This window comes from Nipponia nippon, unplaced genomic scaffold, assembly GCF_047370975.1.
Source record: "Nipponia nippon isolate SJK-2023a ecotype South Korea unplaced genomic scaffold, ASM4737097v1 scaffold_1, whole genome shotgun sequence".
NCBI lineage: Eukaryota > Metazoa > Chordata > Aves > Pelecaniformes > Threskiornithidae > Nipponia > Nipponia nippon.
In genome coordinates this window covers 97308132-97335020 of record NW_028262290.1, presented here as the reverse complement: position 1 = coordinate 97335020, position 26889 = coordinate 97308132, and the positions used below count along the sequence as shown (strand labels likewise).

General features: G+C 44.3%; 1 protein-coding gene and 1 long non-coding RNA gene across 17 annotated transcripts in view; both read left to right on the top strand.

Annotated features, from left to right (window-relative positions):
- The window catches only part of GFOD1 (Gfo/Idh/MocA-like oxidoreductase domain containing 1), a 75333-nt gene extending 58758 nt beyond the window's left edge, over positions 1–16575 (top strand). For 8 of the 16 annotated variants that reach the window (XM_087763578.1, XM_087763660.1, XM_087763653.1 and 5 more), the window contains one exon: positions 8035–15846. In XM_087763578.1, the coding sequence (XP_087619704.1) occupies positions 8035–8954 (920 nt within the window). In that variant the 3' untranslated portion in view covers positions 8955–15846. Of the gene's footprint in view, positions 1–1761; positions 2071–8034; positions 15847–16556 lie in introns of those variants that run through there. The other 8 variants (XM_087763641.1, XM_087763628.1, XM_087763637.1 and 5 more) reach the window with 3 other exon arrangements.
- A 3155-nt stretch (positions 16576–19730) lies between these two features.
- On the top strand, positions 19731–26188 carry LOC148057497 (uncharacterized). Its single transcript, XR_015706135.1, has 3 exons — positions 19731–19834; positions 24231–24296; positions 24800–26188. It is a non-coding gene; the product is annotated as an uncharacterized LOC148057497 (long non-coding RNA).
- The last annotated feature ends 701 nt before the right edge of the window (positions 26189–26889 follow it).

Below are 26889 nucleotides of genomic sequence, written 5' to 3'. Positions count from 1 at the left end.
ATCACCTGAGTGATTGTTTTTATGAGATGGCCTAGAAATTGCTTCTCATTTCCCAGAGCAGAGCAGCCTTCTGTCAGCTTTTCGACTTGTCCTGCTAGAAATGTACATATTCGTATTTATTTAGACCATTTTCTGAGGGATTCAAAAGCTTTTTCTCATCATTCAGTATGTGATTCATGCATCTCCACATTTAATACATCAGAAAAGAATATCAGCCCCATAGAATAACCTGTCCCAGTATTACATTTCTCTATCCTGATGTACATATTGGGCAATGGCTTAACTCACACATATATCACCATTTTAATGTAGATGCTTTTTCTTCATCATCCCTTCCTGTTGTCCAGTCTCTGGGTACAGAAGGGTGCTCATTTTCTCTGAAATCTGTTTCCTTCTCCTTCATTGTTATTTTTTTCTGCAGAAAAGATGCTAGCAGGGCTCACACGAATATTGGTCTGAAGGAGAGCCTTTTAGGATGGGCCTCCGAGGACTGGGGATGTCACTGGTACCATTAGGGCGTGCTGTGCAGCTGCTGGAGTGGCAGGAGCTCCTCTGGGCTGTTCGCACCAGCCCCTTCCAGCATCCTCCTTTCTGCCTTGTAGCGTTCTTCCTTCCTCTTCCCTCTCCTCTCCCCTTCTCCGTTCCCTCAGCCGCCTTCCCGCTTTCCTCTGCTGCACTTGCTCATCTGGAGTGACTCCAGAAACCCCCCGTGGCCGCCTTGTGTTCCCCTGGGAGCCCCCGGTGGGGAGCAGGACTATGGGCTTCGCCTGGGTCTTCCCGATGCCCGGGTTGCCAGTCCCTGCTCCTACACCCAGACGAGCTTCATGTTAATGAGCACAGTATACCTCCAGGCCTTACAGCAGCGTTGTGGCGAGACGGCCGAAGGAAAGAAGCACTTTCTGTTGAGATGCCTGTTTGGAAATGGTGCCTGGGGGCCGGGGCATTGCCTGCTGCTAAAAGCCATGGGCCAAAGTATCCTTACAGTCATCATCTGCAGCTGAGCGGGGAAGGAGCCGCTTGCGGAGCTGTAATGAAGAGGGGGTACTGCTCACCAAGTAATATTGCACTGATTGAAGAGCAGATCAGAAAATCATGATTTATGGTGCTGGAGATTTATGGCTTATCATGCTTGTAGCAGGCTAAACTGACTATGATTGCTGTATCTCTGGGAGACTGAAGAGCCACCCCAGCTATCAAAACTTCAAATAAATGAACAGTGGCTGCATGAGCTGCTTCTGCCTTTGAATTCTGTATTTGCATACAATTTCCGAGAGGCATTCTCAACGCTGTGTGTCTCTCCTTAGCGCGTATGTGCAAGAAATAGGGAATAGTACTGAACTGGTTTATTCTAGCTTCATGGAAAAGGGACCATGGCGTGAGGCTATCACGAAGCCAGTTCTGAAAGAGCAAAAATAGCATAATCTGCTTTTAGCTCTGTGGGTCTCCCCTGGAGCCACCAATTCAGCACAGTTACAGCTCAGCTCACTTACATTTTCTTCTGGGTTTCTTAGGGAGTGATGAATTTGGAAGGGAATGAGTTTTATCACCAACCCCTGTTTTTGTTTAGAGTCTTCAAGTATTGTCATGAGTCAGTGTAGGTAACAGAGATTTTTTGAGGTCCTGGCTAAATTACAGCCTCTAAATGTTGTATCTTTCACAAATTTGAAAGAAAGGGATAGAAGGAAATGGTTCAAATAGCTACGAGGATTTCTGAAGTCATTACTGAGGGAAAAAATGATTCTGTATATTTTTTGCACCTAGGTAAACACCGGAATTCACAGAAATGGGAAGACATTGTGTGAATATCCAGTGGGGCTGCAGTAGTACCATCCGCTAACACGATTAGCATCGCAAACGGATCTCTGCCTAGTATGGGAATGTTGCAAAAGACACAGTTCTACTGATACCCAGCTTCTATCAAACATCAGTTTAGCTGTAGGGAACCACGCGCTGGCTCCCAGGGCCTTTTGGAGTTTCTGAGACGGTTTCTGTGCAAAACCATGGGGTTGACAATGTGCATACATACGTGTAGAAAAGCAAGTTGCTGTAAATCAACTATTTAAATGAGAGGTAGTGACTTTTGATTTAAGCCATTTGTTTTGACTGTGGTTTTTTGATATATTCCTAAGGAAAGATCTTTCGTCAGTATGGTCAAAATGTCTGATTTGCAGTAAAGTATAGTCTTCTAACTAAACTTGCCACTTTTTGTTTGTTGACTTGGGCACGTTCATAAAAGTAGCTTTATATCATATTTATAAAAGTCGCTAAATATCTCAGCTTAATTTTTCAGTGTTACAAGGCTGGAAAAATGTGAATGAGATACTCCTCATTCATGTGTTAGATGATACTATTTTGTATTTGCAAACCATGTCAAACTGCATTAGGATGGAAACTGTGATCTGATTACAACTAATAATACATGTACTAATAATACAGCACATATCATTGCAACATGTCTTAGAAGCCGTGAACAGAACTGAGTGCCAAAGATGATTTGCCCCCTGATTCTGCATAGGATCTAGAGGCAACAACAACAACAGTTGCAATGGTCAAAATCTGAGAAGAAAAATTTGCCCATATTTATTTATGGTAACTGTATTAATCATAATGTGGATTGTCACCATTTGGAATGTAATTTTGCATTAGCTTCTTTTTTAAAAAATAAAAACGGGTTTGAAGAAGATACTATAATCTGATCTAAATGTTTAAAATGATCCATTTGAAATAACCTGGTAAGCATGCTCTTCCATCACTCCTGTATTTGCTGAAACTCTCAGACTGTTCCTTGAATGTTGAAAGTTCCTCTTTAGCTTTAGAAATGTGTTTTTCTGCTGAGTAATTTAGCTTAGTCCACTAAAACCTTATTTTCCCCTTTATCTCACCCCCTTCCTGACCAAGAGCAATAGGTAGCGACTGCTAACTAATGAATCTTTCTGGTGCCAGTGAAGGTTTTGATTATATGCCCAGACTCCAAATAGAGCCCTTTTTGATTTTCTTGTGAATAGGAGGAGGAGGAAATATTGTATTGGGGTCTCATGTCCTGAGCGGAATAGATGAGGACTAGTCTTGTTCCAGTTCAATGATGGACACTCTTTATATTTTTTTTCTTTTTTCTGTGAAAACGTTTCTGCCCTTATTTGAAACGATCAGAGCAGATGGGAAAAAAGCTGACATTGCAGGTTTTAGAATTGATGGTACAGCTACTGTACCCTCCCTGCGCTGTGGGCCCAGGGGTTCTGCTCATTTTTAGGCTGTGCAGCACAGGGATGCTACAGGGACAAAGTAACCTGGGCTACTGGTAGACAAGGAGCTAGAGCCTTCTGTAAAATGAAGAGCTGCTAACGCTAAGCATTTCAAAATCAGGAGTTAAATTCTTACTCTAGTGCCTTACTCTTCCCCTGCATTTGCACGGAAAAAAAAGTTAAATACTACAAACCTGGACTGTATCTACTTGCCACTCACTTCTGGGCTGTTTGGCTTTCAAAATTATCTCCACATCACAAGTGCTTCTTTTTTCTAAAATGAAGGCTGAGGTTTGCAAATAAATTACATGACTTCCTGACAAAAATAATTACTGTGAGGTGGGTGAGCCATTAGGTCATGGTTGCAATTTGACTTTCCAGTATAAGGTGCTAGAGAGATCTTCACTCAAATGAATGGTAGCACCAATGACAGTATGGAAAATTATTTTGTATTTCCTCAGCTGCTTCTAGAGAGTTGGTTAGACACATACTTCTTCAGAAATGCATGTTCTTAAATAACCTTAAAATAAATGCAGATTGGTATCTAAGGTGTTGAGGTTTGGCTTGGGGGATATATACACCCTGGGAGATAAAGAATAGTCAAGATGGACCATTCAGCCCTTAACCTTCCTGGTGAGACACTGAGAAGCAAGAAGACACTAGTGTTAGTAGTGGTTTTGTGACATGGACCTGCTTTGGAAACTGGTTTATTTTAAAGAGGAACCAAGCAGTTGTCAGATGTTGCAATCTTTCAGTCTTTAGCAATGAAACCTAGGAGTCAAATTCTCTTGGTTCAAGTGCTCAAACTCATGTCCTTTCAGATTTTTAAGGACTGCTAGAGCAAGTTGTACCTACGTCATTGGCCTAAGGATCGGATCTGTCTCATGGATGGACACCTTCCAGCTCCACCATTATTTGTTTTTTCCTGTTTTCCTGCTGGAGGGAGAAGATAGAGGGGTTCAGGGAAGCAGACCTGTTGGGGCTAATGTGGTTGCCACCTTGTGGCCCCATGCCTGTGGGCACAGGTGCCTCACTGGCACCACGGTACGGTGTCTTGTTAATGCAGGTTCTTTGCATTTCTGGCCGTCTGTGCCTGGAGCAGTGGGTCATGGAACGGGTCCCAGGCTGAAGCCCTGCATGGCAGCTGTGGGTGGACTTCAGAGAGTCAACCTGCACTCCCGGGAGCTTTCCCAGGAGATGCATTGCCCAACTTCAGCTTTGGACGTGGGCTGGCTGGGAGCGAGCCCTCCCCTGTTCCGTGCCACATCAGAGAAATCGCGCGTCATGTCACTTACCATCTGGCGGGCGCCGCTCTGTCTCTCATTTTGAAGCACAGCCAAGCAGAGACCGGGGTGAAGGTGCGCAGAGGCCTCAAAAAGAATGATGTGTACTTAAATTATTTTTCTTCTTCATTTTACCTAAGAACTCAAGAAATCAATATTCAGAAGTTGCCTGATTGAGGACTGTAGCATCGTAGACTAGATTTCTTGATGCATGTGGAAGGGTTGTGTGTGCTTTCATACAATGAGAGGTATTCAACTCTGTTGCTTATCACCACCGACAAATATATTGCACTTTCTTGCTGAAACAAGCTGACGGCACTTCCCTGCTTTTATGTAATTAATAAGTTCTTGCCGTTGGCTGTGGTGTGATTTTCAAAGATGTATGAAACAGCAAAACATGCTGGTAGAATGACACGCGGTAACAGTTGATCCTTTCTTAGAAGGCCTTGTCCAAATGTTGACAGGATTAGGCCCTAACCCCAGGCCAGGAGAAGGGGGTCAGTCCCCGGAGAATCCCCCTGCAGCCAGAGCATGCCTTTGCACGAGACTGTCAGTATTGGGAAGGGAGGTTTTTCCTTGCATGCTGCCCTCTGCTCTGCCTGTTGCTGCTTTAGAGAATGGCTGAAAGGGAAGGTGCCTTTTTCCCTTCTCCTTTTGAGTGGAAAGCAGAGGGAGGAGAGCAGAAAACGATGGTGTTTTGATCTGCTTGTTTCGTATTTGAGTTGCGTAAACACACCAGAGGATTCCTCTAAATTAAATTAAGCAAACCTTTCATGTTCTTTCCCTGCTTCAGGAAAGCTAATGTGGCTGCTTGCAGATTTGTGGCTACAGAGAAGACAAAGATCTGTAGTGTGCACAGGCTCAAGTGCTGAGCAGTGTCATGCTGAAAAGAACCCGCATGAGCTTTAATAGAATATAAAAGCTTTCTGGGCACCAAGCAAAAATCTGTTTAAATCCCTGACAGGGATGAGAGCACAGCATGTATTATCAGCGTATGCACAGAGACGGGAAGGCTCTCGAAACATTTGCATTTTAGATTTACTGTAATTAGAAGGTTTCAACCTTTCCAAAAAGGTTGAAATGGTGGAAGGAGTACATATAAGACTCCACCTTTTCTCCATCTCCATACAAATATTTAGGGCTCTTCCCTTTTCTCTGCATCTGTGCCTGACTTACACTGATCCTAATGGCGATTTTTCGTGAATGTAAGGGATGTAAAAACCCATAGGCTTCTCTTTCATATTTATAATCATCATTTGGTACGCAGATTGTGACAGTCCCAAGTGTTCCCTGCCCCACACAGTGAAGGACTGAGCCCCACTGTGCATGGCACTGAACACACAGCAAAAAGATTGTCCCCGGGCTGCAATTCCTCGTGAAAGCAGATCCCTTACCTCACGAGCACATGTGTAGAGCTGCGTTATCTTGAGAGATTAGTGCCTGCGCAGAACCCAGATAAAGTGGGGCAGGCGTCTGTCAGGCAGAACGATGCAAGCTGACCTGGAGCAGAAAGTGATGCTTGTGGATCGGCGGAGCACGGGTCAGCTGATGACGTAGTCCGTATGGGTTCTTTGGGGGGAAAATGACTAATTCAGGAAGGTTTGACTGTAGGCAAGTTTTGTCTGACTAAGATTTCCTTTATTTTGATAACTAATTTGCCAGACTAAAGCCTCTCTGCAAAGAGTCAGTGTAACTCAAGGACTGTTATATTAGTGATCTGTATCAAGTGGCATAGCTGGAGCTACCAGTTAGAAGAATATAGGGCAGGTGGATGAATGCTTTCTCCAATATCAAGCAGATGCAGAAAAAAATTATTCAGGACCAGGAAAAAAAATGCTATAAGGTTGAAAATGTCAACTCAGTCACCAGTAGCAGTCTGTAAAGATGAGAGAGGGAAGTGAGAAAGGAAGACCATGGCCATTGAATGGAGGATTCCTGCCTAATGTAAGAGGAAAACGAGTATGTCTCTACTTTTCTGATTATGTAGAAGGTAAATAGGAGCAAGTTGAAGGAAGATCTTTCCTTTCCTGGCTGTTACCAGATGTGACTGCCACTTCAGTGGTGACAGCTCTCCTTCCAGTTTCAGCTACTGATATAGCAGCAGACAAAGACTGGGAATAGGCAGTGTGGATAAGCTGGTTATTGAATGTTTGGACTGTGACCCCCTTCTTCTTCCAGTCAGGCTGTTAAATATTCATGTAAGTGGGCTCAGATAGATCCCTGCCATCTGTCTGTATTTATATGACTTCATCCAAACAGCTCCAAAACGTGTAAAATTTTATCCTCACAACAGCTCTTTAAAGAAAAAGGGATTTCTCACCTAGCTGAAGGGAAAAGGAAACAAAACACAAAGCGATTTAGTGAGTAATCAGATTTATTCATCTGGACTCCAGCAGACAGGATCCAAATTCAGCTCTTTTAAGTGCCAGGCCCAGCTATAGCCCCAGGCTCTCAAGGCAAAGATCATATTTAGTGCTATAAGGTGTTGTATAGCTCACCTAATATTGCTCATTAAGCATAAAAAAATATTTGTATCCAACTATAAAGGAAACCAGAGACTCTGTCACTATATGTGTGTATGGGTACAGAATGAGGAGAAATCAATAATAAAACCATTATTCAGGCATCTCAGCCTGCACTGCATTCAGTTGTACACCTTGATGGCCGGATAAAACAGGACCATCACGCAAGCTTCAGTAAACAGTGTGCCCATATGGGCAATTCTGCGAGGGAACAGATTGTCACAGCTACGTTTGACCTGTTTTAGAGCAATCGTGGCTCTCCCTTAGCACTGTGGATGCGCTGTTGACATTTCAGCAGAGCTGCTTCAAAAAAAGGAGTGCCGTTGTCAGAATAGCGTGGCATTTTATGAGTGAGAAGCAATTCCTACATTTTAAATCAAGCAACAAGCCCAGTAGTTCTCCCTGTCTTCAGCCAGAGCCTCTCAAACGGGAGAGTCTGAACGGGAAGGATGAAGGGACAAGAACATTCAGAAGACAAGCCCAGACTTTTCAGTGTACATCCATCAAGTTACTGTGGACGTGAGGTGGCGTTACTCGTATGCTTCAGGGATTTGAATCTGAAGCGCAGATTCAGCTCTCGGAAGCCCCCACGCAGGCAGGTTATCACAGAAGAGATGTCTGTGAGATAGCTCAGTTGGGGTGGTTAGCTTTGTACCTGCTCCCGGAAGGTGGCAAATGTGGGGTAGCGGTCCACCTTACCTTAGCTTACTTTCTTATCTCTCCAGGCTCTCACCTTTTTGCTATTTTTGGGCATGAGTGCATTTTGAAAATAAAAAGGGATGCATCTTCACTGTGGTGCTTGAGAAGCTGTTACATGCATTTTGGAAACATGCCAGAGGGGATCTTTCTGCCTTTAACACCGTATTGAAATGTTTTCTTCTTTCAAGGATCTTTCTCCTTGGCTTAGTCTTTAAGAATAGCCTTGAGGCTTTGAGCTTACTCAGTTGATATATTTTTGTTGATTTTTTTTTTTAAACTGTTTTTCAGGCATTGGAAAAAATGTCATCTGTGACCGAACGGCGACTCCCCTGGATGCCTTTAGGATGATGACCGCGGCCCATTATTACCCAAAGCTCATGAGCATCATGGGGAACGTTTTGCGCTTCCTGCCTGCTTTCGTGAAGATGAAGCAGCTGATCCAGGAGGGTTACGTAGGGGAGCTGCTGGTGTGCGAGGTGCAGGTTCACAGCGGGAGCCTGCTAGGCAAGAAGTACAACTGGAGCTGTGATGACCTGATGGGAGGCGGGGGCTTGCACTCGGTTGGCACCTACATCATTGACCTCCTGACCTTCCTCACCAGCCAGAAGGCCGTGAAAGTGCACGGGTTGCTCAAGACCTTCGTGAAGCAGACGGACCACATCAAGGGGATACGGCAGATCACCAGCGACGACTTCTGTACGTTCCAGATGGTCCTGGAAGGCGGCGTGTGCTGCACGGTGACGCTCAACTTCAACGTCCCAGGAGAGTTCAAACAAGACATTATTGTGGTGGGTTCAGCGGGACGGCTGATTGTAATAGGCACTGATCTCTACGGACAGAGCAACAGCTCTCCTCAGCGGGAGCTCCTGCTAAAGGACTCCACGCCGGTCAGCAACTCCTTGCTTCCAGAGAAGGCCTTCAGTGACATCCCATCCCCCTACCTCCGGGGCACCATTAAGATGGTTCAAGCTGTCCGGCAGGCATTTGAGGACCAGGACGACAGGAGGACCTGGGACGGGAGGCCCCTCACAATGGCTGCCACTTTTGACGACTGTCTGTATGCCCTGTGTGTGGTGGACACCATTAAAAAGTCAAACCAGTTGGGGGAGTGGCAGAACATTTCAATCATGACTGAGGAGCCAGAACTGAGCCCAGCATACTTAATCAGCGAAGCCATGCGGAAGAGCAGGATGTCTCTGTACTGCTAGCTCCTCTCAGCTCCTAGGAAGGAATAGGAACCAGACAGCTCTTGAAGGAAATGGTAATTCAGCCCCTGTGATGGGCTTGGGCATCTTAGAAACCGCTGAGGATATGGGAGAAGGAAATACGGTGTTTGGATCAACTAAACCTGTTGGTGGCTAAATGCCAAAGTGATAAGGTCCTTAGAAATGCCCAAAACAGATAGGAGACTTAAGAGCTGACGTAACTTAACTGTTTTGATAACAGTATTAGCTGGCTGATTGGAAAGATATATCATGGACTCATCACCTGCTTGCAGGTGCTTTAGATTATCCAATTGTGTTTACTGTGAAAGGTTGGGAAGATCCTTTTAGATTTTCCTTACCTACCAGAGGGCTGTGAAGGTACTGTCATGTCATTAAATTTTCTGTAGTGTCTGACATGAATGGTTCCTACCATGACAGCTGACACCGCCGTGCTGTAGTGCTACACCTCTAACCAACACACAGAATAATAGGACTTGGTGTGAAAGTGTCGCGCGATACGGAAAATCTTGGCAGCTCACTTTTCATACAGCTTGTTAGGAGCTTCTCTGCGTTGGTTTAGCTAGTTGTGTTTTGTTTTGTTTTGTTTTTATTTAAAGCACAATTAAGTAGGAAAATGTGTGGCTTTTAAAACAAAGCAGTCCTCAACCACAGTGAATATGCCCCGGTATTGGGGGAGCGAGGGAGGGAGGGTCTTCTGTGAGCTCCCAGTAAGCTTCAGTGTTAATTCCACAGATTTGCTGATTAAAATGGGTTGTGCAAAACCTTCGTGGATGGCAAGTGGCATGACACAGTAGTGACAGTGGGTTTTATTACACAGCTGAACTCAGGCTAGTCTTATGAAGGTTTACACGCAATTTCCTGTGTCTGGGACTGACTTTTGAGTGAATTCATCATGCATTTTGGCTTTTAGGTGGAAAACAGTAGAAATCCAACCTGAAACCATATGATGCTTAGACGGGCGGTGTTCTTTTAAACCTTTGTGAACTCATACTTGAGAGATGCTTACCAACAATTAATTTCAGATAGCTCAACCCAGAAGCTTTCACCCCCACTGAGTGGTGAGTGTGGGTGAAAAACAAAAGGAATGAGAAAATTTCCCGTCCGTTTCCAGGGGAGAAAATTACCTAAGACCCCCACCTCTTTACCTCCTTAAAGTGGCCAGCTACTGGTACTGTAGTAATCGTTCCCTGTCATCAGTGCAGGGATGGACAAACTCTTTTGATATGTTTGTCCTGTTCTTCTTTTTAATATTTTAGATTGCAGTCTTGAAATAATGTATTCTTTCAAGAATGTGTTCTTGAAAGAATATAGTGAAAGGCGCATGAATTATCCCAGGAAACAGGGATACTACTTTTGTGCATAAAGCTGCTCCAGTGCTCTTGTGTTTACAGCGCTAGGTCCTCAGATAGGAAAAAAGTAGAGCACAAGCATATAGCACTAAATTAGATTAAACTTGAGAAAAACCTTTTCAGGGTTTTTTGTTAATTTTGACTAGGGGAAAGAAAGAACATTTGGATGAGCAGCAAATTAAAAGAGAAAATATGACCCTCTTTCTCAAGGCCATCAGATTAGTGTTGCCATTTTAGGTTAGAAAGAGAACTGTCAGAATAATTTAGATTTTTTTTAAAAACACTTACAGTTTTGCTGTTTTTAGGAGCACTAAGGGCTTCTGTAGAGGCCTCTCCTACAAGTGACTCTCTCTGATTGCTGTATGCTCCTGCCTGGCCTATGCCCAGTTTTAGAGCTTCGTGGTTTTGGACAGGAGGGCATCAATAGTGTGGTTCATCTCCTCTGACTTTAGCCAGGTGGAAGTCGGGTACCTTGTCCTGATCAGCTGTGCAAGGACACGGTAGTCAATAAAGAGAGAGCTCTCCAAAGGCTGACTCCATTCGTCCTAAGATTAATATAGAAGGAGGTGCCCACTGGAAATTCCTGTCCTCCTCCTTTGCAGAGAATCTTGGCTTCTAAATTTTCAGGTGGCTACAGTTAGGAAACTTGACTGTCACCCCAAAAGTTATTAAAGTGTGCTTAATTTTTGAAAAGCATATATGTGACCTTTCATGAAATATTCCCCAAAGTGTAATAGTGGGACTGACGAAGGAATAGTGTAGTACTGCAAAACCACACCCAAACGGAGAATCGTTTCTATCCGTGTTACTCTGCCAGTTGTAGCAACTGTCTCTGGGGCTGACCACTTCTGCTAAGACCTCGGGCAAGCTTTCATTGTTCCTTCTTGGAAGCAGCCCTTGACAAGTTTGGATGTTTTTCCTAGAAATGGATTTCTCTGAGAATTCCTGAGGTAGTATCTGTGCCAACAGGAATTTCCCATTATAATTGTTGAGGTATACCATGCTATCCAGTTCCTGCCCTGAAAAATACACAGAGAGATACAGAAGAGAGAGTTTGATCAAGAAATCATCTCTCTCTCCTGAAAAATGGAATTAGCCCCAAGGGGATCAAGAGAGTTTTCATATAGTAAGGCAAAAGCCATTTACTGAAAATAGTGGCTAGTTCAAGTCATGAATGCAAGCCTGGTGGATAAGTAACCATGTCTAGTTAAACATCATCCAAAAGTGGAACTAAACGTAGACCAAAATGTTTGTGAGTCTTGCCTCTTAGTGGTTTGGCCATTGTGCTGGAATTTCTGTTCAGGTCTTTGCACCTTGTTTTGGTTCACAAATGTTGACAGTTTTTCCTATCTTTATTTTCTTTTTCTTCTGTGTCTTTCTGGGCTTTGTGATGCCAGCTGGAAGAAGATGAGCTGGAATCCTGCCCCTGCAGTCAACAGTCCCCAGGCGAGACACAGTGTATAGGGACAGTACTACTGAGCTCAACCTTTCTGTCCCGGATCCAAAGGTTTAGGTGACAGGCATCATCCATCCTCTGTGCAGACTTACTGATGCAGATAGTGGTGCATAGCAGAAAGAAAATCGAACGCTTTGGTTACATAGCCATCTGATGCTAGTATTAGTACTGGCTTGCAAATGGGTTGAATCCTGTACAGCTCGTTGTGTGACCACAGTGTCGGCCCAGAGCAGCCGGCAGAATGAGCAGGGGCAGGGTGGGACCTCCTCTTCTGACGGCAACACAGATCTTATGCTAGATGTAGGTGAAGTTGTTACCTAACTGGGATGGCAGCAGTAACTGCATACGCTCAGGATTGTATGACAGGTTTTCCATTCTCTAGGAGGTGAAGGTGCTGTAGTGTCAACTGTAAAGATACTGGCTTAGAGGAGGAAGGAATTGGTTTATTTAGAGAATGTGTATTACTATTCTGATAAACTGTTAATTCACAGTCTGGGATCTTTCTTGGCAGCATCAAGCCCTCTGCTCTTTTGGTACTGTTGAAAGTACACTGAATTGCCCTAAGTAGCCTCTGGAGCTCACGCTGGGTTTAAGAATTTGGGCAGCAGATAGCAGAGATGTACTTGACTGATCTCGAAAGCGGTACCACACCAGGAAACATATACTTGGAATTGCACTTTCAATGCTGTTCTTTAATGCTGTGCCACAAGGTTTGAGATGAATGCTGCTAGAATTGGTGCAGGCCTAATAGCCAAACTGTGGCTACTGCTGGAATTCACAGGAGCCCGCAAGTGAGCTTGTTCATACACTAGGTAAGAAATGTTCATTCCTCTTTCCCAGGGCTGCTGTTGGAGAGGCTCTTTCCTTTGCCATCAACCTGTGCACATAGGATACTGAACATTATGGTCTGTTGCCAAAGACAAAAAGAGCCAAAGGGGAGAGCCCAGGTGAAATGCTCTGCTGCTCTGCAGGCGTCTGTTCCAATGCTGGGGCGGTCAGCTGAGAGAGGATGTCTTATTTTCCATGGGAGTTGCATTAGGGTCCACACCGGGGGTAGGGCAACCCTACACTGTGTGACAGCAGGGCACAACTGAGGTCCTTCCACGTGCCCAAAGGGAGAGTGGTGACTGCAGCAGGGAGCGACGGGAAGGTGCGTCTGCAGCCTGGTACCCATCTGCCTGCGTCAACAGGGAGAATATGCTGGTTGCGCGGAGGGTGAGGGCTGCACCTCCTGAGGCTGACAGAAGCAGCCTTGCTCCACCTCTGTGTTTGGGAGCCCGAGAAGGGACCCTGCCCTCGGGGAAGCAGCATCTGTCCTGTACTCCTGCTAGATCCATGCCGTCCTCAGTGCTGAACTCGGTGAAGTCCTACGTGGAGGCATAATAACTTTACAAGAGCTTGAGGTTTCCTATATCTAATACCATGCATGTGTTAATTTAGTATTGCTTTAGCTGTGTAGTTAGAAAATAACAAGTAGAGATGATACGTCCTTACCCATGCAGCCAATATGGCAGAGAATCAGGGCATGCATAGATGAGTTTAGGCTCAGGATGGGCTGCTGCGGAGTTCATCCTTTGCTTTGGCTGAAAGCATGAGAAATTCCTGCCCAGCCAGCACAGGGCAATCAGAGGCACTCTCCACTTTGTACTTCGTGTTTCCTTTTGGATAGCTTTTGAATCAGTGGCTGTACAAGCGAACAGCTGTCCTGGAAGTTCCGCCATTCAAAAATGGAGGCTTTTCTGCTGCGTGTGGTCACAGCGCAAGGACAATTCAATTTCTCCGTTACCTTGTTTCTTTCTGTTTCCATACAAATGTGGAAAAGACCCAGACAATTTAAAGTGACTCATTTCTCTATCAAAAAAAAAGGCAGATTTTATTTAATGGCTAAAGACAAACATAGTGTCTTGATGGTGTCTTTGCAGAGATTCCGAAATTACCGATGACGGAACTTCTTGTTGCTGGGACTTTTTATATTTGACTTTTATCTATGGCCTTCAATATAAAATATTACAAATTATGAAGTCTATTCACTGTTAAGTTCTGTCTTTACAAAGGTTTAAAAGTACCCAGCAGACTTTTGGCTTTGTGCAGATACTCAGCGCTGGTGTGATGTTCCAGTGGGCCAGTGATGTACCCTTAAGTACGTATGAAACTCAGCACTGGACTGTTTGACCTCTGCGGTGCTCTCTGGGTATCTAGGACGAGTTGTGAAATGGCAGGATTATTCAGGACAGCAGTTTCTTCTTGTTGTTGTTGAAGTTGTTACTTGTGGGAAGCAAAGTTTGTAAATTTTAGAGATGAAGTATGACTGAATAATAACTGGCAGTCTTATCTGCTTTAAAATTTCCTCTCTTCTGAGCTGCTGGATGAAATCTGTCCAATAAAAATAATTTCCCCTTATCAATAACTGCCCGCTTCCATTTGCTCATGAAAAGAAGAAATTTTAAGTAAATGGGACTATACATAATGCTGCATTCATGAACCGATGTCATAACCTCATGACTTACTGAAGCCAGAGCCCAGGCAAGTAATGACTTTTTTGAAGCTGCCAAATCGAAGCCTTGGGGTTGGGGAATGAAGGGCATCAGCTTAGGTCAAACTGAAATAGCTTTTATTCAGCGTTTTCAGTGAAATGAATAAACAGAACGGCTATGGTCAATCCAAAACTGAACACAGAACATGTTTGTAGAAGGTCATTTACATTTTTTTCTTTTGGGATTAAGTTCCATTTTTAAAGAATGGTGTTTTGAAATGAAACCTTTAAAAAAATCCATCTTTGTTTTGGCATGTGTGAAGTTAACTGTTTGTTTGGGGTTGGGTGTGGGGTTTTTTGTTTGTTTGTTTGTTTGTTTGTTTGTTTGTTTGTTTTAAGTTCATACTTTAAAAAATCGCATCCATTAGGTTCAGTGAACGTCCACTAAGGACGTTCAGTGAATTCAGCTGCCCTTGGGCAGCTTTGGCTCTGAACCTGGAGCCTCGCAGTGTCACGCAGTGACCCCGTTTCTAGCATCTGGATTTGGCCATCTGGGTTTCATTTGTGTCTTCTTGTGGCAGTGGGAAAACTGGCTCGTTACATGGAGCTGGCTACGGATAATCAAGATACTTTTTGCAGCAGTGCCAGGCATCGCCTTTACAAGCACTTAACTCTATTAACTTGTTTACCATGGTTATTTATGAGCTTCCAGCCATGTGCTGTCCATTACTTCCTTTTCTTTTTACGCCAGCTGTCAGACTCGCTTCCCTCCCCGTTCTGTTTCTCATTCCCTTGCAAGCCACGAGGCGAGTCTCCCTTGTTTCCCACCGAGCACACGCTCAGTCTGCGTTACACGTGGCATACAGGGTGGCTAACCTACGACTTGAAGTAACTTTTAACGCAGATTCATTCAAGACCGTGTTGACGCCACAACTACTCAAGTCCGCGGCATCCCGAATGCCCCGCCAGGGCAGGAATCAGAGCTCCCTGCTACGCTGTGCTTCGCAGCTGACACTCGCTGTTTCTCTCTGTACTGGTTTTCTTTTATTTGATTTTGAAAATGAGAATATGTTCAGTTTGTTGCTGTGTCAATATTAAGTATATATTTATTGTTTTTCAGACATACATACATATCTATAAATGCTATATATATATATAATGTCAACGCATGGACATATGTACAGTAGATATTTTAAAGAGCTATTTATCAAGAAAAGTAAGTGTTATAAGTAAACAGAGTTTATATTTTATATATTATGTAGATAGCAAAAAAAAAAGTGGTTAAATTATAGTAGGACTTTTGGGGGTGGGGGGGTGGGGTTGGAGAAACGGGCAAGGGCCGGTTCTAGCATTTTAAATAGCCAAACTACTTTGTACGGAAGCTGCCTGCTGTGCCTCTCGGCTGCAATATCTGTTTGTTTCTTCTTCTGGAAGATGATGTGCATTGTTACTTTTACATTGCTTGGGGAATGTAGTTAGTTTATTCTCAGCCAACTGGTATGTGCTGCTTAAAACATGGTTTCCTGCTGTTCTGCATATTTGCATTGATGGAATAAAAGGATCTTAACTGGCAAATAAAGACGTAAAAGGATGTGATCTCAGCTGTCTGCTGTTTTTCCCCACACTTGTATTGGGGGGGGGGGGGGGTAATAACCGTCACCTTTGCCTGGTTTCTGGCCTGCCTGTTAAGTTCAACATGTTGGGGTAAAATCCGCGGGCTCTGTGCTTGGGGGTGGGGATTGTGATGGAGGGAGAGAGGGAAGGAGGCTTAAGGCTCAGCTATTTGAAGGTTTAATGTTAGGGCAAGGCCTGAACTAACTCCTGCTGGTGTGATGTGTCCTGAGGAGGCAGCTGGTTTTATTGCCAACGGATGCCAGCATGTCCCGTGGCAGAGCAGAACGGGGGCATTGGACATCCCCGCTGGGCACAGCCTGGAGAGCCTGTCAGGGCCTCCTCCCTGCCTCCCCACCGGTGTCCTGGGATGCCTTTGCCTTCCCCGTCCTCAGCTCCCTCCCGGGACATCCCCGTGCCTGCCCAACCCGTGCTCCCACCCACCAGGGAGCTGTCAGGTCTCTCCCGCTTACCCCGGTGCTCCTTTTCTCCCGTGCATGGGGGTGTCTCATCACCCTGGTAAGGAGCTCGTTACTCCAGCCCCTCTGATGCTGGAGGAAACCTCACTTGAGTACGAAGCAGAAGAGAATAGGAAGCAGTGGGAAATTCTCGGCTCTGAGGAAAGATTTATTGCCTCTGTGATTTATTTGTAAAAACGATAAAGCATGTCCTGTGTTGCTTTTTCTGTTTCACAGCAGAGCCCACAGAAAGATGGATTCTACTCGTGCCAGTGCTCGCTCATTTCCCAGGCACTATGGAAGTATGGCAAATCTGAGGCCCAAATCTGTGAAGGGATGGGAAATCGTCACTTACAACTCACGCTCCCCTCAGATCACGTGATCTTGTGATGGGAACTGTATATTTTTCATATATTTAAAAACTTGCAGAGTGGATATAGCATTTACTTCATCCCAGAAATGCAGCATGTTAGCACTTTCTACTACTACCATTGCAGCTTCTATACTTTAAAGATGCACCGATGTTTATATACACATAAAATACATTTTTATCAGTTTTAATACACATTATTTTCTTAGGCAGAAGAGGAGAAAAGCACAAGGCAAGGAAGAATCAGTGCCCAGGTCTTCAGGAGTTATATTTTAATGTTTTCCTTGCCCTCATGAGCAAATGTAGTATAACCTTGCTCAGGTTTCCAGATCACTGTCTCCCAACTAATCAATTAGGCGCTGAAATAAAATAAGGCCAAATTTTATGGTATATCCTTTTGCATCAACTTCATAGTAAAACAACTACTTCCATTTCAAAGGTTAAAACACAGAAATCTCTGGAAAACAGCACCTAGGGGAGCAATTACTGCGAAAGAGTGCCAGAGACACAGTGGGATTAGTACACAGTTACGACACACAACGTACAACTGTACAGGTAAGTGCAAATGCAAGAGCAAGGATAAACATTCCACACTAATGAGGCTACATAAATGCGAAGGTAAACATTTTCAAACGTGGGTCAGCATAGTGAGACACTTAAGTGTAGATTTATGAACCCAACTAATAGTTCTGCTTTTAAAACAAACGGCAAAAATGTGGGCGAGGGGGAAAGCCTCCTGCCATTTTCCATAATTTTTGAAGAAGCAAGGCTTGCAGAGCTCCCCTGGCTTCTTCTGCTGTTTTCTGGAGCCCCCACTGATTAGCAGCTATGTGGTAAAAACAATGGGTGGCTCGTAGCCATAAATATTAAGCAGAAGAATGTTAAATGCATTGCATTGTTCTCTTTGGGAATGAGGAGTTTGCCAGGGCAGGGGTTATTAAAAAGTGCTGCTGTGCCAAAGAGAAGACGCGCTTAATGCCTTTGTTACTGATTCCTGTCGGGCGGTGGAAAGCCACGGAGCTCTTTGTGTCACCGCGGTGCCAGCGGAAAACTCGCATTTCAGAGTGGACATAGGTGATGCGCAAAAGAACAGGGCTTTTTGCCCCCTGTAATAATAGTCCAGAGCAGCTCAGACGGGGGTGAGACAGCGCGGCTTTTCCTAGAGCAGCCTTTCCTGGGCCGGGAGGCCGGGGGAGCGGCCGCTGCAGCCCAGGAGCACCCAGGCGCCTCTCGCTTGCCCTGCTCAGGCCCTTGCGCCTGTGCTGGTCGCTGCTGCAGCCATCACGCTCAAGATGGAAGGAGGAAATTTCCATCAGGTGTCCCCAGCGGGCGGCCCTTGGAGTCGCTAGGCCTGTCACCTGTCCCACAGCACTAATCCAGTACCAGCCAATACTCGTCTCCTGCATACGTTGACTTTTGTAATATGTTTTCCACTTGGGAGTGCTCCAACTAGTGAATTTAGCACCACAAACCTTGGTGTGGCACCCCATCTTTGCTTTAAAACGAGTAACATCATTGTGGCAATTTACTCGGGGCTGCAGCTCCATGAGCAGCTGCGGAGGGAGGAGGCAGGGCTGCTGAGAAGCGCAGGGCACCAGCCCTTACTCTTGTCCCCAAATGCTTGTTCCTGCCGTCCCCAGGCACTGGCGCTGGGGAGCGCGTGTGCAGCCACCTGGTTAACGCGGCCATGGATTTAGCTGAAAACTACCAACGTGGCTTTTTTATTAGGTTAGTTTTCAGGCAGATCAGTTCCCTGATCTGAATCATTGTCGACACCAATTTATGCCAGATCACTTTAATAGCAGAATGTAAATAGAAACCAGGTCTGCTGACTGCCAGAAATGTGCTTTTTTTCATCAGATCGAAGAGTCGGTAGAGTAACTGCAGCATAATAAACAGGAGCAAAAGAAAAGGGGGTGGATAGAGGGAAACAATTTTAAGTAAGTTCTGTATTGCTATACAAAAGGATATACATGTAAGCAAATGTTTCTTAAGAAACTGGAGACCCCCTCCTCCAGACATGGAGATTCTTAGAGAAGCCTTTCAGAGTCTGCTCCAATCTGTTTTAATAACTCTGCCTTTCGCAGTTAATCACATCTTGCAGACTACAGACTTTTACAGAAATTATCGTATCACATCCAGGCAATGATGACAGCCTCTGAATGCAACTGACTTTTTGCCACTTGAGCAAGTAAGTTTTACGTAGCGTTTCAGCCGAGCCTGAAAAAGCTCAGACCTGCATTTCAGACTCTGAGAATGCAGAAAGAGTTGGAAATGGAGCTTCACTTGTAGCATAATGCATTTTCTTTGGTGGCTTTTTTCACCACTGCTGTCCCTAAATGGCTAGATTTTATTTTTATTAACATTTCTTTTCAGCATTGCTAGTTGTTGTATGTTCTGGAAGTATTTGTGATGAAAAGAGGCCTCCTCTCACTCCTAACGTGAGAAGCTCTCCAGCTGAAGGAAGGTAATCAGAAAGAGAATGAAAGTCAGGACCAGGATAAAAAGCAGATTCACAAGAAACAAGAATTCCCTGGGCGCTGACGATTTATTCTCTATCCTGTTAAGTTGACAGAAACATCCCAAACATGATTTTTGGCTCAGATCAACTCATAGTCTTCTATATGATTTCTGCGGCACAGTTAGGAAGTCAGCACGCAGCAGAGACTGCTCCCACTGAGCAAGCTGCTTGTAACCACCCTCTTTTGGAGATTATGAAATTAATAAAAGGGCCATGGCCATTCAGGGCCAACTGGCCTTGGTGCCAGCGGGTGGTCCTGGGCGCTTCACCCGCTGCTACGGAGGTAGCTGAGAGTTGAGAACTGATCGCTAGAATGGAAGGGTGTTGGTATTACAAAACCAGCATCTTTCTTACAAAGTCAGTCTCTCTCTACCCCAGTGAGAGGAAATGGAGGCATAAGGCGTGCCGAGCTGTTTCAGCACAACATTTTTGGTTAAAATGCACTATTTTCCCATTCAGTTTTCTACGCCTTTTGCTCGCAGTTCCATGACAGCAGAAACAACCTCCTGGGGGACGCTCTGCCCTTCCAGCCCCAGACCTTGCTAGCTGGGAGTAATGCCTGCTGTTTAGGCCTGCAGGAGGAACAGGGCCTCTGCGGAGAAGAAGGGACTGAGTCACCTGCCGGTAAGACAAAGCTCAGAGCCATCCACCCACACGTGGCAAACTCTGTCCGTACCGCTTCCCACGTATCAAGTGCCTTATAAAGATTAACAAATCCCCACAAAACGAGCTGTTGTGATTATTCCCGTTTTGCAGCTGGCAAGGTGGAGGCAGAGGTGAAGTTGGTGAGATCACTCTCTAAGGAATTTCTCTTTTATCTGAATTTCCTACTCGGATTATTAGGTTTGCCCTCTCCCGGTGGCTGAACCCATCACTCAAAATGCCAGAGGGCCCTCCAAATGTCTAAGATGATAGAAATGTCTCATTCCAGACCAGGTACAAGCTCAGGTCTTTATGGAATTTCAGCTTACTTGTAAATACTCTTACAAATAGTAATATTTTTTTAGAATTTTTGATTTACTTGTAGCTTCTAACCTTTTTTTTATTATTATTAAAGGCAGTGTTTGGTAGGCTTTTCCTCCTTTTATGGACTAAGTGGTCTGAACTATTTAGCCTTAAAAAGGATTTTAAAACTGTAGTGCTGGACCATTTGATATTACATGCTGTTATTTTAATATATATAGAGTGATATTTGTGTTTACAACAGGATCTCATTGGCTTTATAAAGGAGGTACATACCATTACTTTCACCTTATCTTTTGGAAAACTAGAGACAGAATGGCAAACCGTGCTGTCCAAGGCCACGCAGAGCAAGTCCATGACAGCCAGATACTAAATCCTGCTGTTTTAATTTCTAGTTCCCTTTAAATAGTTCTGAAGCCTAATATAATTCTCATTCATTATAATTAATATAATTAGTCATATATAATTAATGCCTAACATGCTGCTGTGGTTTGTGAATGCCAAAGAAGCTAGTGTTGTCTGCACAGTCTAAGTTCAAATTCATCAGTTTAGAAAAGTGCTAGCACCACCAAAGCCAATACCAACAGCTTTATCTAAGTGAATACATTTCGCGTAATTCCATCTATGGAGGGGAAGATGAGAGACGCTGCGCTCTCCGTGCATTGATTTTAAAACCAAGCTGATAAAATTAGCACCAGATCTATGTGCTGACCAGAAAATCACTAAAATAATCAATCAGCCTGAAAAAGCCCAAGTCAGCACAAAACCGCAGTTCTGTTGTGCGTTTCAAGTAAGGATGTCAGAGGAGTGTATTTGCCTGCACGCTATAGTTCACACTGCTCAGTTTGGCAAGGATTTCTGGTCCAAAACCCTTCAGAGAACACTCCTTTCAGTTCCCACGGGCAAGTTCTCAATGGTAATGGCTGCAAATCATTACCTGGAGAGGCAGATGATGACCATCCTAGTGTAATTCGGAAATTCATGAGGTCAACTCTTCTGTGATTTTTACAGTTTTCCATTATTCTGTACAACAACAACAACCAGAAAGCAGGACATTGGCAGCACCTTTAACAACTATAGAAATGCAGACCTAGAAAGCCAACACAGAAAATCATGATCAGGAGAGAGGTGAGACTGCTCTCTCCTATCACAAAATAAACATCAGTCCGCCATTCCAGTTTAACAGCTTGTCTTCATACATTAGAACAAGCCTCCAAACCATGACGGATGTAATTTAGAGCAATTAATTAGCTGCTGCTCAATCCTTTAAATGAATGCGCTAGCAAAGCCCTCTGAGCTCCACTGAGATCAAAAGCCTGCTTGTGTACAAGGCTCCCCTTCCCCCTTCTGAAAGAAGGCGATGAAGTGACAAATTATTCTTTGGCGGTACCAGCGCTGCATCTGCTGTGTTGCTTGGTTGGATCCGATCCTTCTACCCTTACATGAGTGGTCCCAGTGAAGCCACTGGGTTAGGCTCTTGCCTTTGAGCCTAGGGAGCAGGTTGGAGTTATGAACGTGTTTCCATGGCCAAACGTGCAAGCAGCTAGCCGGGTGCCGTTCCCAGCGCAGCTCCTGGCCGAGGTGGGTGGGAATGGTGAGCAATGCCCAGTCGGCTGCTGCACCTGGCTGTTGAAATGAGGCCATGAAACTCTGGCTCGGCTCGGCTCGGCTCGGCTCGGCTCGGCTCGCTTTAGAGAATGTCTGGTTCAAATATGCCCCGGGACTGAAACGAACCGTCCCCAGCCCTATCCTGGGGCACGGGACTCGAGAGGAGCAAAATCCTTTGCAACGCCTCCTTCGGTCCACTGCGCTGTGCCGTTCGCCCAGCCCCTGAAGTTCTGGGGATACTTGGTTGAGTGAGGAATACAGAATCCAACTACCATATCCAGCTTGTGACCTTGAATTAGCTTCTGGGCACATCTGTGGCTCTGATACAAGGAGAAATACTGCAAAGACTGAAACCCGTTCCCAATTCCTACTTGCTTTCTCATTTTGTGGCAGATACCTGCAAATTGCCACAATTTTTGCTCTGTCTCTAACCATATTTAGTGACCATAATAACTATACCTCGTCCATATACCAAATCTCTTGATTAGGATTCTCAAGGTGTATCATTTAATTTTCCCACCGTCCCCAAACTGACCAATCTTTGTCTCATCGTCACCTCATTGTCACTTCTCAACTGAAGAGTAACAAAACTGATATAAGGTTATTTGGTACTATTTATTAATTACTGTGTAGGGCCCCAAACGTGCCATGCTCACTGACAGCACAAAGCATGGGTTTGGTACTATTTAAAAACTCGCAACCCTTCTTCAGACAAAAACATCAATCTTATCCTTAACACAGCTACTAATCAGGTTGGTAGAAGAATAATTAGGGGAGGCACAGTTGATACCTGAGGTTAAGCAACAAATCAAAGTTATGACTAGAATCCAGAAGACATTATCCTAAAAAATCACGAACATAATCTTAAAAGAAATCCTATTTCCTTTATGTTTGGAGTAAGCAACTGCAATTTGTTATTTTCTTCATAATTGTCTTGCAGTTTCTGTAGATCTCTGCAGACAAAAGCATGTCACCTCTGAAGCGCTCTCATTCTCTAACAGGATGAGGAAACAGAGAAGCAGGACACGTCGGAACTCAGCTTTCCAAGTTCAGCCGCTCCTCATGCTGTTTGCAGCCCCATGAGCTTTTTCCTTGCTGTCATTTGGGGATGCGTGTTCAAGATTACAGAGACAGCGTTTGGTCTGCTTGGAGACAGACCTGCCTGTTGTGCTGCCTGCTAAAATGAAAGGCTGAATTCCCTTTTGCTGCCGAAGAGTTTTATGATATTTTTATTACCCTAGAGCGTTATTTTTTTTCCATCTCACTTCAACAAGGGATTAAGGTGTGAACATTTATAACTCCAACATTTGCATTCTTCTCTCAGGTAGAATGTAAACAGCAGGGTGATGCTGTTTTGGCCAGGAAATGAGGCCAAGCTTTTCTAGATCTGCCGATGTTCATAATGAAAAGGTTATGTGAATGTATAAGTAAATTGTCCTTTCCATTAACATAGCCCTACTCACCATCTGGAACTAGGCATGCTTCTGAAAAAACAGGAGACGATATCTTAGAAGAGCTGAAACGACCAAACTTGTAACTCCTTTCCTGAACATCAATAATTTCCTGCTGTGATAGGAGCACGGAATGGCGCATTAGCAGGCTGAAAGTATACGCTGGTTTTGATACACTGTGGAGATATTATCAGACAAGTGTCTTTTTAAAAAAAAAATTCTTCAGTCAGTTCAGAGCAAATGAAACCCACCTGAAAATGGCCCTTATTTTTTGTATGTTACAACACGTGTTATAATGCCATGCAAATATGGACCTCCATGCTGCGTAAAATTGACGTTCTGTTGCTTTGCATTTTCAACTTCTTTTGATAAATTCACATAACAAGGTGTGCTTCCGATAATCATCTGTAATTCCACTGATAGATCAGTCATACAGGAGAGACCGAAACCCTAAAGACCTTCCAAGAGCTGTAATATTCAGCAGCACATCGCTCCCATAACATTATTCCAGCTTTAATAGCAAAAGCATCGCTTTTCATGAAGAACCATGGACACAATGCAGTTCATATTTTGCAATAAAGAACAGCAATGCCCATTGGGCTTCCTTCTCGTGTGTCTTTTTATGTCAGTGAGTAATTCACTTCTGCAATATAAACATATCATTACAAAATACAAACACGGTAATACTCAAAGTCACAGATAAAAACGAGAGATGCAGTATGCTAGCAGGGTACTAATTAGTTTGGCTCTGCTATCTCAGATAATCCCAAGCCAATTCCAAACCTGTTTCCCCTTTATCTGTTGTGTGTGCTACATTTTCTGATGTTATTGCAGTTTAACAATTTCAATGTTTAGGTTACCGTGGTTTGGACAGATGCCTAGGAAGGTATTATTGATTAATGATGTATTAATCTATCAATTTTATTAGAAACCCAGTCCTCCACTTGGCTGACTGACACCTGCAGCTATTCATGATGAAATTCTGCTTTCATTTACAGTGGCAACAAAGAGATTCTGTCAATAGGAATGAAGATACTTTATGTCCCTAGACAAAGGAAAATAAGGTAATTATTTAGTTTATGAAAATGTAAAATTTCTTAAATGAAATATTTAAGTAATGAGTCACCTGTGTGCTTTACAACGCCAATTTACAGCATATAGAGTCATTTAGCTACTTTCAGTGCAGGTGGGTGTAGAAAAGCAGTTAAAAGAAATAAGGCTGTTAAAGTAAGAAAGTCCAACTCTTTGCATGTCTGTCTTTCTAAAAAATTACGTTAGCCACCTTTGTTGCACTGTGTATGTGTCACCACATAATAATCATTGTGGTCACTGGCAGTTCACGCGCAGCCTATGCTTTTAATTTCATTTGTGGTTTCAAAAGTCTCAAATTAAATTCTTTAATTCATTTCCCACTGACCTAAATATAATGCTGATAGTCATATTTACAACTGACTTTGGATGGGATCCCACTATAACCTATCACCTATACGTTAGAAACTGTTTACAGACACCATTAAGAAAATCTGTGTGTATAAGTAACATGATTAAGAAGCTTTCTCTATCATAGAATCGTTTAGGTTGGAAAAGACCCTTAAGATCATCGAGTCCAACCGTTAACCTAGCACTGCCAAGTCCACCACTAAACCATGTCCTCAAGCGCCACGTCTACTCGTCTTTTAAATACCTCCAGGGACGGAGACTCAACCACCTCCCTGGGCAGCCTGTTCCCGTGCCTGACTACCCTTTCGGTGAAGAAGTTTTTCCTAATATCGGATCTAAACCTCCCCTGGCGCAGCGTGAGGCCGTTTCCTCTCGTCCTATCGCTTGTTACTTGGGAGAAGAGGCCGACCCCCACCTCGCTACAACCTCCTTTCAGGTAGTTGTAGAGAGCGATAAGGTCTCCCCTCAGCCTCCTCTTCTCCAGGCTAAACCACCCCAGCTCCCTCAGCCGCTCCCCATAAGACTTGTGCTCTAGACCCTTCACCAGCTTCGTTGCCCTTCTCTGGACACGCTCCAGCACCTCCATGTCCTGCTTGTAGTGAGGGGCCCAAAACTGGGGTTTAGAGACTTTACTAGGGGAAGCATATTAATTTTATTGTTTTTCAGGGCAGGTATTATTTTTATGCTATATTTTTATGCAGCTAAATCTTTCAGACCCTAATTTTGATTAGGAACTTTTAGCAATGCCATAATTGTTAACATTGATATAATGCAAATCCATAGCACAGTGTCTGATACCTCAACTGCTTAAAATATTTCTGCATCTGCTGTACAATAAATTAGTGCTAAAATAAATTGGGCTAGCTTCAGCCTTTTTCAGAGCACCACATTAGCTATGTACTACATCTTGACAAGGCCAGCAATGAACAATTAAAAATGACAGAGATCTGATTGCATTTCAGTAGCTGTTTTCTGAACCTGGTTAGCTCCCAACAGCACCAAACAGATCTCGTCCAGAGACAAGTGCCATCTATCGAGAAAAGATGTGTTTGGGGTGAAGAAGCCACAAATGACAAAAAATGGCACCAGCCTGCCACCTGCTGCTGTAGAGAATTACTTCAAGAAACGTTATTTGCTAGGCCTTGCACTGACTCAACAAAAACACTCCTGTGTGAACTGGGGTCAACAAAAGCATGTCCATTCTGCAACAGCGTGCTCTCCCCTTGGCATTTCAAAAGCGTTGGACAAGATTAAAATAATGGGATGGTCTGTGACTTTGAAAACAGGCCACTTAACCTAGGAAGCTGGTTAGGCGGGTTCTAGCCTTTTGAAATCTTGGTGTTGCTAACTCAGGTGTTCGATGTTTGAGCTTCTGCTCCTGGAAAGGGACCAAGAGCTGAAAACTTAGCTCCTGTTAAAAGCAGCCGCCTAGTCCTTGCAGTTGTACAGTTAAAGGCTGACAAGGTCTCCAAGATCTGAATAAAAGCATCACCAGCAACTACAGAAAAAAAACCAAATAAAACCACACTATAGGTTTGATGTCCCATGGTTTTTGCCGCACGGGTTGATTTTTGAGTGTTGGCTTCCAACAGTGAGATCTAGGTCCTTTATCTGTTTTGAGGGGTGGCAGTTTTAGCATCAAGTACTTTGCTCACATCCGCCAGAGTAAATCTTGGTTTTGGAAAATGCACTTAGCTTCTTAGAGATTATTCTTAATAAAATGTCCCTAGATGTCACAGTGGATGGGCCAAAACGCTAAGCACACCAATTATAGCAAATAATACGGTGCAGGCAATATCATCCTTTGCTATTCTTCACGGGCTCTGCGTTAAGTGAGAGTTATTCCCTTATCGACAAGCATTATCGGTGGGTCTTGCGCAGCGCCGTACTTTCTGGATCACTGCTCTGTATGATTCCATACTGGGCACAGCCGATTCTGTCGAAGTGCTCAGACCTGCGGTGTCACCTTGAGACAGGCGTACGAGAGATGCTGTAGTTTTCCTCCGCCAGCCCTCACCCTACCCAAAGCTGCCCCTCGAAACGCGTGGAGCGGGAGCCAGCACCGAGGGATGAGGGGCAGCCGGCTCGACCTAAGGGGTGAAGCGGAAAACAACCGAGGTGTGTGAGAGACCGGGGAAGCCGGACAGGCGGCGGCAATGCCCGCCACAGCCCGCGTCCCCTGTCAGGGGCACAGGCGGCAGCCGGCAGCGCTCGCAG